The sequence below is a fragment of the Pseudophryne corroboree genome, chromosome 6 (assembly GCF_028390025.1).
Source record: "Pseudophryne corroboree isolate aPseCor3 chromosome 6, aPseCor3.hap2, whole genome shotgun sequence".
In the NCBI taxonomy this organism is placed as follows: domain Eukaryota; kingdom Metazoa; phylum Chordata; class Amphibia; order Anura; family Myobatrachidae; genus Pseudophryne; species Pseudophryne corroboree.
This window is the reverse complement of record NC_086449.1, coordinates 6205607-6226869: the sequence shown is the minus strand read 5'-3', so window position 1 is coordinate 6226869 and position 21263 is coordinate 6205607. Positions and strand designations below refer to the sequence as shown.

The 21263-nt window shown below is 50.2% G+C and overlaps 2 protein-coding genes across 4 annotated transcripts in view; one reads left to right on the top strand and one right to left on the bottom strand.

Annotated features, from left to right (window-relative positions):
• The window catches only part of SAP25 (Sin3A associated protein 25), an 81746-nt gene extending 77021 nt beyond the window's left edge, over positions 1 to 4725 (top strand). For both annotated transcript variants that reach the window (XM_063930113.1, XM_063930114.1), the window contains exon 6: positions 4138 to 4725. In XM_063930113.1, the coding sequence (XP_063786183.1) occupies positions 4138 to 4608 (471 nt within the window). In that variant the 3' untranslated portion in view covers positions 4609 to 4725. The remainder of the gene's footprint in view (positions 1 to 4137) is intronic.
• A 3630-nt stretch (positions 4726 to 8355) lies between these two features.
• LOC134935872 (insulin receptor substrate 1-like) overlaps positions 8356 to 21263 on the bottom strand; it is a 36071-nt gene continuing 23163 nt past the window's right edge. For both annotated transcript variants that reach the window (XM_063930705.1, XM_063930706.1), the window contains exon 5: positions 8356 to 10136. In XM_063930705.1, coding sequence (XP_063786775.1) covers positions 10129 to 10136 — 8 coding nt within the window. In that variant the 3' untranslated portion in view covers positions 8356 to 10128. The remainder of the gene's footprint in view (positions 10137 to 21263) is intronic.

Genomic DNA, 21263 nt, shown 5'->3' with positions numbered 1-21263 from the left:
TAGCTCCCTTCTGTCTGTGTCACCCTGCAGGGGGTGGGGCAAGCTCATAGCTCCCTTCTGTCTGTGTCACCCTGCAGGGGGAGGGACAGGCTCATAGCTTCCTTCTGTCTGTGTCACTGTCACCCTGCAGGGGGAGGGGCAGGCTCATAGATCCCTTCTGTCTGTGTCACTGTGTCACCCTGCAGGGGGTGGGGCAAGCTCATAGCTCCCTTCTGTCTGTGTCACCCTGCAGGAGGAGGGACAGGTTCATAGCTCCCTTCTGTCTGTGTCACTGTGTCACCCTGCAGGGGGAGGGGCAGGCTCATAGCTCCCTTCTGTCTGTGTCACTGTGTCACCCTGCAGGGGGAGGGGCAGGCTCATAGCTCCCTTCTGTCTGTGTCACTGTGTCACCCTGCATGGGGAGGGACAGACTCATAGTTCCTTTCTGTCTGTGTCACTGTCACCCTGCAGGGGGAGGGACAGGCTCATAGCTCCCTTCTGTCTGTGTCACCCTGCAGGAGGAGGGACAGGTTCATAGCTCCCTTCTGTCTGTGTCACTGTGTCACCCTGCAGGGGGTGGGGCAAGCTCATAGCTCCCTTCTGTCTGTGTCACCCTGCAGGAGGAGGGACAGGTTCATAGCTCCCTTCTGTCTGTGTCACTGTGTCACCCTGCAGGGGGAGGGGCAGGCTCATAGCTCCCTTCTGTCTGTGTCACTGTGTCACCCTGCAGGGGGAGGGGCAGGCTCATAGCTCCCTTCTGTCTGTGTCACTGTGTCACCCTGCATGGGGAGGGACAGACTCATAGTTCCTTTCTGTCTGTGTCACTGTATCACCCTGCAGGGGGAGGGACAGGTTCATAGCTCCCTTCTGTCTGTGTCACTGTCACCCTGCAGGGGGAGGGACAGGTTCATAGCTCCCTTCTGTCTGTGTCACTATATCACCTTGAAGGGGGAGGGGCATGCACACAGCCCCCTTCTGTCTGTGTCACCCTGCAGGAGGAGGGACAGGTTCATAGCTCCTTTCTGTCTGTGTCACTGTGTCACCCTGCAGGGGGAGGGGCAGGCTCATAGCTCCCTTCTGTCTGTGTCACTGTGTCACCCTGCAGGGGGAGGGGCAGGCTCATAGCTCCCTTCTGTCTGTGTCACTGTGTCACCCTGCAGGGGGAGGGACAGACTCATAGTTCATTTCTGTCTGTGTCACTGTCACCCTGCAGGGGGAGGGACAGGCTCATAGATCCCTTCTGTCTGTGTCACTGTCACCCTGCAGGGGGAGGGACAGGTTCATAGCTCCCTTCTGTCTGTGTCACTATATCACCTTGAAGGGGGAGGGGCATACACACAGCCCCCTTCTGTCTGTGTCACCCTGCAGGAGGAGCGACAGGCTCATAGCTCCATTCTGTCTGTGTCACCCTGCAGGGGGAGGGACAGGCTCATAGCTCCCTTCTGTCTGTGTCACCCTGTAGGGGGAGGGACAGGCTCATAGCTCCCTACTATCTGTGTCACCCTGCAGGAGGAGGGACATGCTCATAGCTCCCTTCTCTCTGTATCACCCTGCAGGGGGAGGGGCAGGCTCATAGCTCCCTTCTGTCTGTGTCACCCTGCAGGGGGTGGGACAAGCTCATAGTTCCCTTCTGTCTGTATCACCCTGCAGGGGGAGGGACAGGCTCATAGCTCCCTTCTGTCTGTGTCACTGTGTCACCCTGCAGGGGGAGGGACAGACTCATAGTTCCTTTCTGTCTGTGTCACTGTCACCCTGCAGGGGGAGGGACAGGCTCATAGCTCCTTCTGTCTGTGTCACTGTCACCCTGCAGGGGGAGGGACAGGTTCATAGCTCCCTTCTGTCTGTGTCACTGTCACCCTGCAGGGGGAGGGACAGGTTCATATCTCCCTTCTGTCTGTGTCACTATATCACCTTGAAGGGGGAGGGGCATACACACAGCCACCTTCTGTCTGTGTCACCCTGCCGGAGGAGGGACAGGTTCATAGCTCCCTTCTGTCTGTGTCACTGTGTCACCCTGCAGGGGGAAGGACAGGCTCATAGCTCCCTCTGACTGCGTCACTGTGTCACCCTGCAGGGGGAGGGACAGTCTCATAGCTCCTTCTGTCTGTGTCACCCTGCAGGGAGAGGGACAGGCTCATAGCTCCCTTCTGTCTGTGTCACCCTGCAGGGGGAGGGACAGGCTCATAGCTCCCTTCGGACTGTGTCACCTTGCAAGGGGAGGGACAGGCTCATAGCTCCCTTCTGTCTGTGTCACCCTGCAGGGGGAGGGGCAGGCTCATAGCTTCATTCTGTCTGTGTCACCCTGCAGGGGTAGGGACAGGCTCATAGCTCCCTTCTGTCTGTGTCACCCTGCAGGGGGATTGACAGGCTCATAGCTCCCTTCTCTGTGTCACCCTGCAGGGGGAGGGACAGGCACATAGCTCCCTTCTGTCTGTGTCACCCTGCAGGGGGAGGGGCAGGCTCATAGCTCCCTTCTGTCTGTCACCCTGTAGGGGGAGGGGCATACACATAGCTCCCTTCTTTCTGTGTCACTATATCACCTTGAAGGGGGAGGGGCATACACATAGCCCCCTTCTGCCTGTGTCACTCTGCAGGGGGAGGGGCAGGCTCATAGCTCCCTTCTGTCTGTGTCACCCTGCATGGGAAGGGACAGGCTCATAGGTCCCTTTTATCTGTGTCACTGTGTCACCCTGCAGGGGGAGGGACAGGTTTATAGCTCTCTCTTCTTTCTGTGTCACTGTCACCCTGCAGGGGGAGGGACAGGCTCATAGCTCCCTTCTGTCTGTGTCACCCTGCAGGGGGAGGGACAGGCTCATAGCTCCCTTCTGTCTGTGTCACCCTGCAGGGGGAAGGACAGGCTCATAGCTCCCTTCTGACTGCTTCACCCTGCAGGGGGAGGGACAGGCTCATAGCTCCCTTCTGTCTGTGTCACCCTGCAGGGGGAGGGACAGGCTCATAGCTCCCTTCGGACTGTGTCACCCTGCAAGGGGAGGGACAGGCTCATAGCTCCTTTCTGTCTGTGTCACCCTGTAGGGGGAGGGGCAGGCTCATAGCTCCATTCTGTCTGTGTCACCCTGCAGGGGGAGGGATAGGCTTATAGCTCCCTTCTGTCTGTGTCACTATATCACCTTGAAGGGGGAGGGGCAGGCTCATAGCTTCATTCTGTCTGTGTCACCCTGCAGGGGTAGGGACAGGCTCATAGCTCCCTTCTGTCTGTGTCACCCTGCAGGGGGAGGGGCAGGCTCATATCTCCCTTCTGTCTGTGTCACCCTGCAGGGGGAGGGGCAGGCTCATATCTCCCTTCTGTCTGTATCACTGTGTCACCCTGCAGGGGGAGGGACAGACTCATAGTTCCTTTCTGTCTCTGTCACTGTCACCCTGCAGGGGGAGGGACAGGCTCATAGCTCCCTTCTGTCTGTGTCACTGTCACCCTGCAGGGGGAGGGACAGGTTCATAGCTCCCTTCTGTCTGTGTCACTATATCACCTTGAAGGGGGAGGGGCATACACACAGCCCCCTTCTGCCTGTGTCACCCTGCAGGAGGAGCGACAGGCTCATAGCTCCATTCTGTCTGTGTCACCCTGCAGGGGGAGGGACAGGCTCATAGCTCCCTTCTGTCTGTGTCACCCTGTAGGGGGAGGGACAGGCTTATAGCTCCCTACTATCTGTGTCACCCTGCAGGAGGAGGGACATGCTCATAGCTCCCTTCTCTCTGTATCACCCTGCAGGGGGAGGGACAGGCTCATAGCTCCCTTCTGTCTGTGTCACTGTGTCACCCTGCAGGGGGAGGGACAGACTCATAGTTCCTTTCTGTCTGTTTCACTGTCACCCTGCAGGGGGAGGGACAGGCTCATAGCTCCCTTCTGTCTGTGTCACTGTGTCACCCTGCAGGGGGAGGGACAGGTTTATATCTCCCTTCTGTCTGTGTCACTGTGTCACCGTGTCACCCTGCAGGGGGAGGGACAGGTTTATATCTCCCTTCTGTCTGTGTCACTCTGCAGGGGGAGGGGCAGGCGCATAGCTCCCTTCTGTCTGTGTCACCCTGCAGGGGGAGGGGCAGGCTCATACTCATAGCTCCCTTCTGTCTGTGTCACCCTGCAGGGGGAGGGGCAGGCTGTCTGGGTGAGTGTGATCTGATATATTACGCTTCTCCTTACAGGTATTTGGCTGTTTCCGCCTGCAGACCCCCGCTCCGATAATGTCGTCTTGCATCTACTACTCGTCTGTTGCATCTGAGCCCCCCAGTCCAGGAGGAGGTGGAGACCCCATAACTCTGTTATGTATCAGCCAGGAAGCGGGGACCCCCGTGCTAAACACAGCGACAGGGCTTCCGGACTTGGTGTATGATGGGGGAAGAATTGATGTAACTACCTCTGACCCTGTGTCTCTCGCATGTGAAATTGTGGGTATTATCCCCCCGCAGTCAGCGCATATTGTGGCCGAGGAGCGGAGCCCCCCTCAGTCAGCGCATAAGGCGGAGGAGCGGATGAGCCCCCATGGATCAGGGTGCTCTGCGGAGGTGTCGCCCCCTCACCCCTACAGCAATAATGTGTACAGTCTGTCTGAGTTAGAGGCTGTGAGCGCTCTGCTGGGACTATCCGGCTCCTGCGCTCTCTGTGACGCCCAGTAGGGGGCGGAGTTACCTCAGCATTGGGAGGTTTGTGTTTTATTTATAGAGTATGTTTTTTGCATTACATTTTGCACACGTTTTATGAATAAGTTTATATTAAAATAAATATTTTCATTGTGTCCGTCTTATTTATTATATTGCGCCACAAAGCGTCCGCAGCGCTGTGCGGGGAAATCACAACACACCGTGCAATGGACCTGAGCCCGAGTATCGCAAAACGGGCACAAGGGCGGATTTATTACTTTATGCGAGCGCCCGTCTATGGGAGGGTTCATGCGGCTTCATGCATTTGGTTGCACCGCCAGCGCAAGACCCACACGCAAAGGGGGGGACGGAGAGGCACCGTGATACAGGAGCACATACAGATTAATACAAAGATGGTGACAGACATACAGTGGATGAGAATTTTTTTTAGGGGAGGAGAGAGGACCCTACTTACACGGAGGTCTGCACAAGCCACGCGGAGGAGGAGTACAAGATAGGGAAAGGGCGTGATGGGGCGAGAGTGCCAGATACACACACTAAGCAGCGCAGCTTGTGCAAATGGCCGTGGACTGACTCTGTGGCGGCACGTGGCCCTGCCTACAAAGATACCATTTGATTTCGGACTGGACCACCAAGTTGTGACACCTCTGCCGGTGACTCGCAGTGCCACGGCACACGGGATGGGGGGCGACAATGCTACACCCTTTTCACCATTACTCCTTTTACTCACAACTCTTCACGATCCTGCTTAAGAACCCTTTAGAATTCTACCCCCCTCCCATAGGAGGTCTGTTCTCTTTCTCCACCCTAGTCTGCTTCCATCTGGCCTGATCAAGTGCCACCCACCTACCTTATTTCCCTTCCATCTCCATACCCGCCTTTGGTATACTCCCTCCCGTCTCTTCCCTGGTCTCTCTGCTTCCCCCTCCTGCCCTGTTGCCTTTGCATTTCTCCTTACACTTTTTATTCCACCTCACCACTTCCACACTCCACCGTGCCTTCCTCTCACACTCCACCGTGCCTTCCTCTCAGGATCTCGCCTGCTTTCTAGCTCTACCCCTCCCTTCACCACCCTTTGCGCCTATGATGCACTAACCCCGCTGATTCTTATGCATTACAATTAATGTCTTCAAATCACCCTTCCATCACTGAACCGCCTTCTGAGACTGCTCTCCTTGCCACCCACTAGCAGTCTATCCTTCACACACCCACCCAAATCTGACAGCCACTAAGTTACTTCTGTACCTTCAGTATTGTTCTCCAGGAACACTCCCTTACCTTCCCATCGCTCAAGATTCACACCATGCGTCTCTCCTAACTAGCTTGTTGTGGTCAGCTACCACTTCTGGGCCCCACGTTCCTCTTCATCAACAACTATGCTGCACAGATCACCCACATCTTATCCTTGAAGATGACCCACTTCTTCTTGAGGACATCAAGGGCATTAGCAAACCAACTTGTGCTGCTCCCTCTAAACTCCTCTCCATCACCTGCACTCATGCGCTCATCTAGTGGACCTTTCCTTGACACCCTGGACTCCTGCATAGGTTCTCTCACCTCTATCATACCTCTGGCTTCTCCAACACATCTTTCCTACACTCTCACCACCACCTCTTCTCCTGTCGAAACAACATGGTCCTTCTCACTTCTCAGCCTCTATTGCAGAACCATCTCCTTGCTGTCCTGCCCTAGCATGGCAGTCTCCAGAGCCCTGGATGATGCTACCCCCTGTAACCATATTTTGCCACCAACATTCAAACACCAATCTTCCCACTTTGGGTTCTCCCTTCCTATTGCACTGCGACCACTCTTTTGCTGGCCTTACAAAAGCTGTATCCTCTCATAGTCCTACAGCCCACACCGCCACTTTCATACCATCAACTTCTTTATCTGCGCCACTCCTCTACTCTCTTGCCCAAAACTTGGTGGCACCTAGTTCACCTCCTCAACCTGTCCCTCTCTACTGGCCTCTTCCCTTACCGCTTTAAAAAAAAAAATTCATGACCATGCCTTTCATAATTACTATCCCCGTATCCCGGCTCCTCTTCCCTTACCAACTGCAAGTCAGCAACTCTTCAACAATCTTTCTCATGCTCTCCTTGACTTTTTCAAAATGGACTTTCACCCTTCCTATTCTACTGAGATAGCTCTCACCAAGATGACCACTGGTCTCTCCTCTTGGCTACGTCTCCTTGCTCCTGCTATTTGAGCTCTCCGACGTTTTCAGCAAACTCCTTCATGGAACCCTTCAATTTTTTGCCTTTTGCAACACCATCATTTCCTGGCTCACCTCATACATCTCTGATCGCTCCTTCATCGTTTCTATAGCTCCATCTGGTGGTGAGTCACAGTGGTCGGGTACTGGCCCTCAACTCCCTTCTCTGTCAACTCCTTTGGCTTTCAGTCTCTCCACGGAAGATGCTGCAATATGCCTTTCCTATCCTGACCTCTCTCTTTCTGGCCTATGTCCAACGACCTCTAAGTCATCTGCACTGGAATGGCTGAATGTACCTCAAGATAACCAAAACTGAACTTGTCCTCTTCCTCTCGTTTCTATTACAGTTGAAGATGCCAGCTTCTCTTTGGTCCCCATGCACATTGCCTAGGGATCATCAGTGATACTCTACTCTCAACAACTTTCCACACATATTTGCTCATGCAACCCTTCACAGCATTAACGCGTTTCACCCTTTCCTCTCCCAGAATGTCACCAAGACCCTTGTCCACTCTCATCACCTCCCGATTATTGCAATCTCCTGTTCTCCGGCCTATCTGTCCCCCATGCAGTCTGCCCTCTTCTGGTGTGCTTGTATGAAGGACCTAAGTACCTTCAGAGTACAACTCTTCTTACCATCAACTACAGAGCCTCCCCTTCCTATATAACTGACCGTGTCCTGCAATACCTTTCTACTCTGACTCCATTCTGAGCAAGTCCTCATCTCGCCACCTCACACTCCGACTGGCTGAATAACCTCACCTCGGAAGTCCCTGACCCATCTTACCACACTCACCCCCAGCCTACACTCTTTCCTCCACTCCATTTTTGCTATTTTCGCCTCCCATCTTGTATTGTGCTCTCGCTCCTATATTAGGACGTCAGCGGTGGACTTGCATGGCAACGTGTTCCGTGTATTGCAGACTGTACTGGGATGCGGCAGCTCCTTGGAACTAGAGGGTGATTTCCTATAAATCGCCCATTGGTGTTCCATATACTGCCGACTGTACAGAAGTAGTGTACGTTGTGATGTACAGCTGCACCCAGTTTCCCCCGTCCAGGCGCCACATCTCTGGCCGTCCACTCCCCAATCTAATGGATTTGGCCACAGACAAGCTATGCATTACATATAATTATCGCCTCACATATATAGTTTACATTCACAGAAGCTGGAGGGCAGCCTGTACAAACATACAGAGAATAGGTTCACAGTGGAAGCTCCTTATCCTGGAGACTGAGAACATACGGGAGACAGACCAAAGGGATTATTGCTCGGGTTCCGTGGCTTCCAGTCAGGCAACAGCTGCATAAAGGCTAGCAATCTAGACGGGGTGAGAGGCCCCACAATACACAACTGTAATATTAGCCCCACGTTCAGCACATAGAGCTCCATGACCTCATAATCGCACCCTGGCTCCATAAAAGTGCGCTATTATAAAAGTAACTTGTGGTGCGATGGTTCCTAATTATGATGTCATATACGGTGCAGCATGCAGGATAATACGCCAGTAAGAGACGCTACAGGTATAAAAAAAAGACTCCACGTATAAGGCGATCAAACACTTTATTTATACACATAGCTTATACAATGCATTTCTCCCGCTACTTGGGGCCCTAACACCGGCGGTAGTGGCCATTTTGTGAGCGCCCCATAAAGGGCCTGAACTCCCCTCGGAGCTCGCTCACAGAACAAACGCAGGGCGTGCCTATGGCAAGGGAGCATTCTCATTGGCTCAGATTCTTGTCTCTAACAGTCCCTCCCCCATTAGCATTTGGAATGTTCCATTGACCCACAATATACAGAGGGGGAGGGGGGGGGGAGACCAGCTCGTACTCTAACGTCTTAAATACTATTTTTAGATTTAGCAATGTTATCCAGGCTACGGCCCACCTATGTTTGGCAAAGGAGGGTCTTGTGTAGTTATAATTATTTCTTTATTAGTCAGCACACACCCGTCAAAGTTTCCCTCATGATAAATTGCACTGGATTACCGTGGTAACTCGGTCGCATACGGCAATTCGTACGGTTGCTGCGGCAATCCAATATTTATTTATTTTTTATAGACGGTGTTCTAGCACCCAGATAATTAATAATTCCATAGTTTAATAAAGATTTCTCAAACCATAATACTTTTATATCATACTCTATATATTACATTTCTCCATTAACAGCTGTACATTTCATTATTATTTGGTTTCAAAATTCTTTAAAATGACCTAAAACAGATCCAGACGTTTGACACAAAGACACTTAGTGTTACCGTACCCTACGCCCATTCTGGGAGGCAGCCATTTTGAGGTCTGGATCTAACATGAAGCCTAGGGCTTTGCCGGGAGGTGGCGACGTCACGGCAACAAATGAAAGCACATCAGCATATCGAATGGGCTGGGATTGCTACGAAGAGTAATCTAGGCCTCAAAATGTCCACCTCACGCGGGCAGCGGGTACAGTTCATATCCCAGTAACTGGGTAAAAGTACCAGAAATAAAATGGTAATTAGCCGAACCGGAGGTTATACTGTAAAAGGCCAGTTTTGGTAAAACAAAAGCACTTACGATTAATCTACAACTCCCCCACCACCCACGTCTCGGGCAAGGGAGGGCGAGCGGCGGTGGTGTGGTTTTGGCACCTTTTCTGTCTATAACAAGACCGTACCTGTATCTAGGCACTTCTACAATCTTTACCTTTATTTCGTACCTCTTGAAATGAACAGCCCCTGATGTGCCAACCTGGCACCGCCGCCCGTCAGTCGCAGACCGCACTATGGCTATTCTCTACGGTGAATTCTGCTTGAGCGTTCACACATTTATAATATCTGCCCGTCGCCAACACACACATACACGCACACAGTGGAGGCAGCCATTTTTTGTCCGCCATATCATGCCCATCAGACAAAATGGCTGCCTCCGCTAAGCATACACAGCAGGGTCGGTTTAGCCCAACACGTACTAGGCTGCAGAGCACCAATTGCTACTTAAACATGGCACAAAGCCAATAGATTTACCTCACATGACTGAGCTACTATGAGTTCTGCATCTTTACTCCCCGTTGCTATGGTGACCGGCTAGAGTTAGGCCTTGAGGCCTACATTGTCAGATGCTAAAAAAGGATGAATAATCCCATTTCATGGGGAATAAAGGCACTTTTTAAAAAAAAGAAAAAGACCAGTCCTGCAGTTTCGGGGTCACTTTTAGGACGTAGGGTTTACAGAAAGTGCAAATATAAAATGGCAAAAATTTCACGCAGCGCCCAGACCACATTTTCCTCCTCTCATCGCCTCAGACGTGGGAAGGACTCTGGGTCATCTGCGGCAGGCGCTTCAGCATTCTGGGTAAAAGGAGAGAAAGAAACACCATTAGGAATTATGCGGTAACGCTGCGGATATTCTTGTTTTGCTGTATTTTATTCAGGCGCAGTTATGTTCCAACGCATTGCAGCCTATACATGCTAAGGTGATGTGTGGTTCTGCAGAAGAGGAACCACAAGTGCCATCATGTCTGGAAGGCCACGCGGTTGCACGTCGCTGCTGCCAGGGATGAGTGGAGTGACGAGCGCAGTATCTATGATCACACAGGTTTGTAGTGTGGGGTCATTATATACACAGATGCACATTATATGGGGGGGGGGGGGGGGTAATAGCAAGAGGCGATGCTGAGGATATTTTGATGCCTCTTTAGGGGCCGCTCTCATACAAAACATGTCAGACACAGCAGCAGGACCCTGCGGACAGCTGTCCCACCTTCTCTCACGCCCTTCTTCAGGCTGCAACCCATCTGCCGCCACCATAAACAACGGGGACACATGAAAGGAGCGACGTGACCTCTGGTTATTCTGGGGGGTGTTAGGAGCCGGGACAGAGCGTTACAGGTCAGAGGTTCTCTTCCACATTCTGCCGCTGAATGACAAGGACACGAAGGGAGAAGCCGTAACCCTCCCCCCCGGACCACTCTAAATGTCAACTATGTTTAATAGGTCCCCACCCAATATACATAATGGACATTTCCAGGGTAGAATTCTGTGGCCGCAGTATGGAGATAAGCGCACAGGCTGCAATATCAGGTGGCGCACCACATGTCTTCCCAAGATGGCCTCCCCGACAGCAAGGGCTAAATCTGCCCCATGCAGTCACACAACTGCGCTGGCCACCCTTCGCCATGCGTCCTGTGTCACATACATATGCAGATGTGTCCTCATACATCTTGCCTCAATACGCCCTGTAGCGGGAGACGCCTGGCGTGGGTGAGCTGACAGGTCCCCTGTAACTTTGTTAGTGTCTGACGTCTTTTTTGTGCTGAAAATGTGTCATTCACATTGTTATGTGAATAAGACGCACAAGCAGACTCTGCTGATTGAAATGATATGCGGCATGCATATAATCTGTGTGCAGCTGTATCTGCATACAGTACATAATGCTACGTCACAGGGTTGACTAGGACACAGCTACTGACACTGTAACATAGCATTCCGTATGCAGATACAGCCGCAGTCACACACAATATAGGCATGCCGCATATCCTATTACTGACACTGTAACGTAGCATTACATATGCAGATACAGCCGCAGTCACATATAGAATATAGGCATGCCGCATATCCTGTTACTGACACTGTAACGTAGCATTACATATGCAGATACAGCCGCAGTCACACATAGAATATAGGCATGCCGCATATCCTATTACTGACACTGTAACGTAGCATTACATATGCAGATACAGCCGCAGTCACATATAGAATATAGGCATGCCGCATATCCTGTTACTGACACTGTAACGTAGCATTACATATGCAGATACAGCTGCAGTCACATATAGAATATAGGCATGCCGCATATCCTGTTACTGACACTGTAACGTAGCATTACATATGCAGATACAGCCGCAGTCACACATAGAATATAGGCATGCCGCATATCCTATTACTGACACTGTAACGTAGCATTACATATGCAGATACAGCCGCAGTCACACATAGAATATAGGCATGCCGCATATCCTATTACTGACACTGTAACGTAGCATTACATATGCAGATACAGCCGCAGTCACACATAGAATATAGGCATGCCGCATATCCTATTACTGACACTGTAACGTAGCATTACATATGCAGATACAGCCGCAGTCACACATAGAATATAGGCATGCCGCATATCCTGTTACTGACACTGTAACGTAGCATTACATATGCAGATACAGCCGCAGTCACACATAGAATATAGGCATGCCTCATATCCTGTTACCGACACTGTAACGTAGCATTACATATGCAGATACAGCCGCAGTCACACATAGAATATAGGCATGCCGCATATCCTATTACTGACACTGTAACGTAGCATTACATATGCAGATACAGCCGCAGTCACACATAGAATATAGGCATGCCGCATATCCTATTACTGACACTGTAACGTAGCATTACATATGCAGATACAGCCGCAGTCACACACAGAATATAGGCATGCCATATATCCTATTACTGACACTGTAACTTAGCATTACATATGCAGATACAGCCGCAGTCACACACAGAATATAGGCATGCCATATATCCTATTACTGACACTGTAACGTAGCATTACATATGCAGATACAGCCGCAGTCGCACACAGAATATAGGCATGCCGCATATCCTATTACTGACACTGTAACGTAGCATTACATATGCAGATACAGCCGCAGTCGCACACAGAATATAGGCATGCCATATATCCTATTACTGACACTGTAACGTAGCATTACATATGCAGATACAGCCGCAGTCACACACAGAATATAGGCATGCTGCATATCCTATTACTGACACTGTAACGCAGCATTACATATGCAGATACAGCCGCAGTCACACACAGAATATAGGCATGTCACATATCCTATTACTGACACTGTAACGTAGCATTACATATGCAGATACAGCCGCAGTCACACACAGAATATAGGCATGCCGCATATCATATTACTGACACTGTAACGTAGCATTACATATGCAGATACAGCCGCAGTCGCACACAGAATATAGGCATGCCATATATCCTATTACTGACACTGTAACGTAGCATTACATATGCAGATACAGCCGCAGTCACACACAGAATATAGGCATGCCATATATCCTATTACTGACACTGTAACGTAGCATTACATATGCAGATACAGCCGCAGTCACACACAGAATATAGGCATGCCATATATCCTATTACTGACACTGTAACGTAGCATTACATATGCAGATACAGCCGCAGTCACACACAGAATATAGGCATGCCATATATCCTATTACTGACACTGTAACGTAGCATTACATATGCAGGGGGTGATTCCGAGTTGTTCGCTCGCTAGCTGCTTTTAGCAGCATTGCACACACTAGGCCGCCGCCCTCTGGGAGTGTATCTAAGCTTAGCAGAATTGCAAACGAAAGATTAGCAGAATTGCGAATAGAAATTTCTTAGCAGTTTCTGAGTAGCTCCAGACTTACTCAGCCAGTGCGACCAGCTCAGTCCTTTTCGTTCCTGATTTGACGTCACAAACACACCCAGCGTTCGCCCAGACACTCCCCCGTTTCTTCAGACACTCCCGCGTTTTTCCCAGAAATGCCAGCGATTTTCCGCACACTCCCATAAAACGGTCAGTTTCCGCCCAGAAACACCCACTTCCTGTCAATCACACTCCGATCAGCACAGCGATGAAAAAGCTTTGTTATGCCGTGAGTAAAATACCTAACTTTTGTGTAAAATAACTAAGCGCATGCGCTCTGCGAACCTTGCGCATGCGCAGTAAGCGACTAATCGCAGTATAGCGAAAATCGGCAACGAGCGAACAACTCGGAATGACCTCTGCAGATACAGCTGCAGTCGCACACAGAATATAGGCATGCCGCCTATCCTATTACTGACAGTGAAACGTAACATTCCGTATGCAGATACAGCTGCAGTCACACACAGGATATAGGCATGCCGCATATCCTATTACTGACACTGTAACGTAGCATTCTGTATGCAGATACAGCCGCAGTCACACACAGAATATAGGCATGCTGCATATCCTATTACTGACAGTGAAACGTAACATTCCGTATGCAGATACAGCCGCAGTCACACACAGAATATAGGCATGCCGCCTATCCTATTACTGACAGTGAAACGTAACATTCCGTATGCAGATACAGCCGCAGTCACACACAGAATATAGGCATGCCGCCTATCCTATTACTTACAGTGAAACGTAACATTCCGTATGCAGATACAGCCGCAGTCACACACAGAATATAGGCATGCCGCATATCCTATTACTGACACTGTAACGTAGCATTACATATGCAGATACAGCCGCAGTCACACACAGAATATAGGCATGCCGCATATCCTATTACTGACACTGTAACGTAGCATTCAGTATGCAGATACAGCCGCAGTCACACATAGAATATAGGCATGCCGCATATCCTATTACTGACACTGTAACGTAACATTCCGTATGCAGATACAGCCGCAGTCACACACAGAATATAGGCATGCCACATATCCTATTACTGACACTGTAACGTAACATTCCGTATGCAGATACAGCCGCAGTCACACACAGTATATAGGCATGCCGCCTATCCTATTACTGACAGTGAAACGTAACATTCCGTATGCAGATACAGCTGCAGTCACACACAGAATATAGGCATGCCGCCTATCCTATTACTGACAGTGAAACGTAACATTCCGTATGCAGATACAGCTGCAGTCACACACAGAATATAGGCATGCCGCCTATCCTATTACTGACAGTGAAACGTAACATTCCGTATGCAGATACAGCTGCAGTCACACACAGAATATAGGCATGCCGCATATCCTGTTACTGACACTGTAACGTAGCATTACATATGCAGATACAGCCGCAGTCACACACAGAATATAGGCATGCCGCATATCATTTTACTCAGCAGAGTTTGCTTGTATGTCTTCGTTACATCATTTTATGTCACATGCATATAGAAACAAGTGTAACGTATATGCAGTCGCATGATCGCGGCGGCCAGACCTTGCCACGTGCCCTACGTCACATACATATAGATACAGGTATAGTAAGTATATGAAAGATAGCTCCTCCCCAGCCCTCGTCTCCAGCACAATGCCCCTCAGTACCTTCCCCAACACCCCCTTGTATTATAGGTACAGGCTGAGGGGTGAGGCGGTGTCACGCACGGCCCCTATAATAAGTACCAGTCACCTGATCAAAATATTCTTCTGCCTAATATAAGGAACTTACAGTACGGTGGCCTGACACAGACCTCACTAACATATACATCTACTGTATATTTCTGTCACTCTGCTATTCCTGTACTAACACCACACATTACCTATGGGGGTAATTCCAAGTTGATCGCAGCAGGATTTTTGATAGCAATTGGGCAAAACCATGTGCACTGCAGGGGAGGCAGATATAACATGTGCAGAGAGAGTTAGATTTGGGTGGGTTATTTTGTTTCTATGCAGGGTAAATACTGGCTGCTTTATTTTTACACTGCAAATTAGATTGCAGATTGAACACACCCCACCCAAATCTAACTCTCTCTGCACATGTTATATCTGCCTCCCCTGCACTGCACATGGTTTTGCCCAACTGCTAAAAAAATTTCCTGCTGCGATCAACTTGGAATTACCCCCATACTGCTGTCATTACACCTCCATGTCCTGTATCTCTCTACTATTCCTGTACTGATCCCTCACACACAGCTCTGTCACTATACCTCCATCCTGTCCTGTATCTCTCTACTATTCCTGTACTGACCCCACACACACAGCTCTGTCACTACACCTCCATCCTGTCCTATATCTCTCTACTATTCCTGTACTGACCTCACACACACAGCTCTGTCACTATACCTCCATCCTGTCCTGTATCTCCCTACTATTCCTGCACTGATCCCTCACACACAGCTCTGTCATTACACCTCCATGTCCTGTATCTCTCTACTATTCCTGTACTGATCCCTCACACACAGCTCTGTCACTATACCTCCATCCTGTCCTGTATCTCTCTACTATTCCTGTACTGATCCCTCACACACAGCTCTGTCACTATACCTCCATCCTGTCCTGTATCTCTCTACTATTCCTGTACTGATCCCTCACACACACAGCTCTGTCACTACACCTCCATCCTGTCCTGTATCTCTCTACTATTCCTGTACTGATCCCTCACACACAGCTCTGTCACTATACCTCCATCCTGTCCTGTATCTCTCTACTATTCCTGTACTGACCCCACACACACAGCTGTCACTACACCTCCATCCTGTCCTGTATCTCTCTGCTATTCCTGTACTGACCTCACACACACAACACTCTGTCACTACACCTCCATCCTGTCCTGTATCTCTCTACTATTCCTGTACTGACCTCACACACACAGCTCTGTCACTACACCTCCATCCTGTCCTGTATCTCTCTACTATTCCTGTACTGACCCCACACACACACAGCTCTGCACTACACCTCCATCCTGTCCTGTATCTCTCCCCTATTCCTGTACTGACCCCTCACACAGCGCTCTGTCACTACACCTCCATCCTGTCCTGTATCTCTCTGCTATTCCTGTATTGACCCCACACACACAGCTCTGTCACTACACCTCCATCCTGTCCTGTATCTCTCTACTATTCCTGTACTGACCCCACACACACAGCTCTGTCACTGCACCTCCATCCTGTCCTATATCTCTCTACTATTCCTGTACTGAACCCACACGCACAGCTCTGTCACTACACCTCCATCCTGTCCTGTATCTCTCTACTATTCCTGTACTGACCCCACACATACAGCTGTCACTACACCTCCATCCTGTCCTGTATCTCTCTACTATTCCTGTACTGACCCCACACACACAGCTCTGTCACTACCCCTCCATCCTGTCCTGTATCTCTCTACTATTCCTGTACTGACCCCACACACACAGCTCTGTCACTACACCTCCATCCTGTCCTGTATCTCTCTACTATTCCTGTACTGACCCCCCACACACAGCTGTCACTACACCTCCATCCTGTCCTGTATCTCTCTGCTATTCCTGTACTGACCCCACACACACAGCTCTGTCACTACACCTCCATCCTGTCCTGTATCGGTCTACTATTCCTGTACTGACCTCACACACACACAGCTCTGTCACTACACCTCCATGCTGTCCTGTATCTCTCTGCTATTCCTGTACTGACCCCCCCCCCCCACCCCCCACACACACAGCTCTGTCACTACACCTCCATCCTGTCCTGTATCTCTCCCCTATTCCTGTACTGACCCCACACACACAGCTCTGTCACTACACCTCCATCCTGTCCTATATCTCTCTACTATTCCTGTACTGAACCCACACGCACAGCTCTGTCACTACACCTCCATCCTGTCCTGTATCTCTCTACTATTCCTGTACTGACCCCCCACACACACAGCTCTGTCACTACACCTCCATCCTGTCCTGTATTTCTCTACTATTCCTGTACTGACCCCACACATACAGCTGTCACTACACCTCCATCCTATCCTGTATCTCTCTACTATTCCTGTACTGACCCCACACACACAGCTCTGTCACTACACCTCTATCCTGTCCTATATCTCTCTACTATTCCTGTACTGAACCCACACGCACAGCTCTGTCACTACACCTCCATCCTGTCCTGTATCTCTCTACTATTCCTGTACTGAACCCACACGCACAGCTCTGTCACTACACCTCCATCCTGTCCTGTATCTCTCTGCTATTCCTGTACTGACCCCCCACACACAACTCGGTCACTACACCTCCATCCTGTCCTGTATCTCTCTGCTATTCCTGTACTGACCCCACACACACACACAGCTCTGTCACTACACCTCCATCCTGTCCTGTATCTCTCCCCTATTCCTGTACTGACCCCACACACACAGCTCTGTCACTACACCTCCATCCTGTCCTGTATCTCTCTACTATTCCTGTACTGACCCCACACACACAGCTCTGTCACTGCACCTCCATCCTGTCCTATATCTCTCTACTATTCCTGTACTGAACCCACACGCACAGCTCTGTCACTACACCTCCATCCTGTCCTGTATCTCTCTACTATTCCTGTACTGACCCCACACATACAGCTGTCACTACACCTCCATCCTGTCCTGTATCTCTCTACTATTCCTGTACTGACCCCACACACACAGCTCTGTCACTACCCCTCCATCCTGTCCTGTATCTCTCTACTATTCCTGTACTGACCCCACACACACAGCTCTGTCACTACACCTCCATCCTGTCCTGTATCTCTCTACTATTCCTGTACTGACCCCACACACACAGCTGTCACTACACCTCCATCCTGTCCTGTATCTCTCTGCTATTCCTGTACTGACCCCACACACACAGCTCTGTCACTACACCTCCATCCTGTCCTGTATCTGTCTACTATTCCTGTACTGACCTCACACACACACAGCTCTGTCACTACACCTCCATGCTGTCCTGTATTTCTCTGCTATTCCTGTACTGACCCCCCCCCCCACCCACACAGCTCTGTCACTACACCTCCATCCTGTCCTGTATCTCTCCCCTATTCCTGTACTGACCCCACACACACAGCTCTGTCACTACACCTCCATCCTGTCCTATATCTCTCTACTATTCCTGTACTGAACCCACACGCACAGCTCTGTCACTACACCTCCATCCTGTCCTGTATCTCTCTACTATTCCTGTACTGACCCCCCACACACACAGCTGTCACTACACCTCCATCCTGTCCTGTATTTCTCTACTATTCCTGTACTGACCCCACACATACAGCTGTCACTACACCTCCATCCTATCCTGTATCTCTCTACTATTCCTGTACTGACCCCACACACACAGCTCTGTCACTACACCTCTATCCTGTCCTGTGTCTGTCTACTATTCCTGTACTGAACCCACACGCACAGCTCTGTCACTACACCTCCATCCTGTCCTGTATCTCTCTACTATTCCTGTACTGAACCCACACGCACAGCTCTGTCACTACACCTCCATCCTGTCCTGTATCTCTCTACTATTCCTGTACTGACCCCCCACACACAACTCGGTCACTACACCTCCATCCTGTCCTGTATCTCTCTGCTATTCCTGTACTGACCCCACACACACACACACAGCTCTGTCACTACACCTCCATCCTGTCCTATATCTCTCTGCTATTCCTGTACTGACCCCACACACACAGCTCTGTCACTACACCTCCATCCTGTCCTGTATCTCTCTACTATTCCTGTACTGAGCCCCCACACACACAGCTCTGTCACTACACCTCCATCCTGTCCTGTATTTCTCTACTATTCCTGTACTGACCCCACACATACAGCTGTCACTACACCTCCATCCTATCCTGTATCTCTCTACTATTCCTGTACTGACCCCACACACACAGCTCTGTCACTACACCTTTATCCTGTCCTATATCTCTCTACTATTCCTGTACTGAACCCACACGCACAGCTCTGTCACTACACCTCCATCCTGTCCTGTATCTCTCTACTATTCCTGTACTGAACCCACACGCACAGCTCTGTCACTACACCTCCATCCTGTCCTGTATCTCTCTACTATTCCTGTACTGACCCCCCACACACAACTCGGTCACTACACCTCCATCCTGTCCTGTATCTCTCTGCTATTCCTGTACTGACCCCACACACACACACACACACAGCTCTGTCACTACACCTCCATCCTGTCCTGTATCTCTCCCCTATTCCTGTACTGACCCCACACACACAGCTCTGTCACTACACCTCCATCCTGTCCTGTATCTCTCTACTATTCCTGTACTGACCCCACACACACAGCTCTGTCACTGCACCTCCATCCTGTCCTATATCTCTCTACTATTCCTGTACTGAACCCACACGCACAGCTCTGTCACTACACCTCCATCCTGTCCTGTATCTCTCTACTATTCCTGTACTGACCCCACACATACAGCTGTCACTACACCTCCATCCTGTCCTGTATCTCTCTACTATTCCTGTACTGACCCCACACACACAGCTCTGTCACTACCCCTCCATCCTGTCCTGTATCTCTCTACTATTCCTGTACTGACCCCTCACACACAGCTCTGTCACTACACCTCCATCCTGTCCTGTATCTCTCTACTATTCCTGTACTGACCCCACACACACAGCTGTCACTACACCTCCATCCTGTCCTGTATCTCTCTGCTATTCCTGTACTGACCCCACACACACAGCTCTGTCACTACACCTCCATCCTGTCCTGTATCTGTCTACTATTCCTGTACTGACCTCACACACACACACAGCTCTGTCACTACACCTCCATGCTGTCCTGTATCTCTCTGCTATTCCTGTACTGACCCCCCCCCCCCCCCCCACACACACACACAGCTCTGTCACTACACCTCCATCCTGTCCTGTATCTCTCCCCTATACCTGTACTGACCCCACACACACAGCTCTGTCACTACACCTCCATCCTGTCCTATATCTCTCTACTATTCCTGTACTGAACCCACACGCACAGCTCTGTCACTACACCTCCATCCTGTCCTGTATCTCTCTACTATTCCTGTACTGACCCCACACATACAGCTGTCACTACACCTCCATCCTGTCCTGTATCTCTCTACTATTCCTGTACTGACCCCACACACACAGCTCTGTCACTACCCCTCCATCCTGTCCTGTATCTCTCTACTATTCCTGTACTGACCCCTCACACACAGCTCTGTCACTACACCTCCATCCTGTCCTATATCTCTCTACTATTCCTGTACTGAACCCACACGCACAGCTGTCACTACACCTCCATCCTGTCCTGTATCTCTCTACTATTCCTGTACTGACTCCCCACACACACAGCTCTGTCACTACACCTCCATCCTGTCCTGTATTTCTCTACTATTCCTGTACTGACCCCACACATACAGCTGTCACTACACCTCCATCCTATCCTGTATCTCTCTACTATTCCTGTACTGACCCCACACACACAGCTCTGTCACTACACCTCTATCCTGTCCTATATCTCTCTACTATTCCTGTACTGAACCCACACGCACAGCTCTGTCACTACACCTCCATCCTGTCCTGTATCTCTCTACTATTCCTGTACTGAACCCACACGCACAGCTCTGTCACTACACCTCCATCCTGTCCTGTATCTCTCTACTATTCCTGTACTGAACCCACACGCACAGCTCTGTCACTACACCTCCATCCTGTCCTGTATCTCTCTACTATTCCTGTACTGACCCCCCACACACAACTCGGTCACTACACCTCCATCCTGTCCTGTATCTCTCTGCTATTCCTGTACTGACCCCACACACACACACAGCTCTGTCACTACACCTCCATCCTGTCCTATATCTCTCTGCTATTCCTGTACTGACCCCACACACACAGCTCTGTCACTACACCTCCATCCTGTCCTG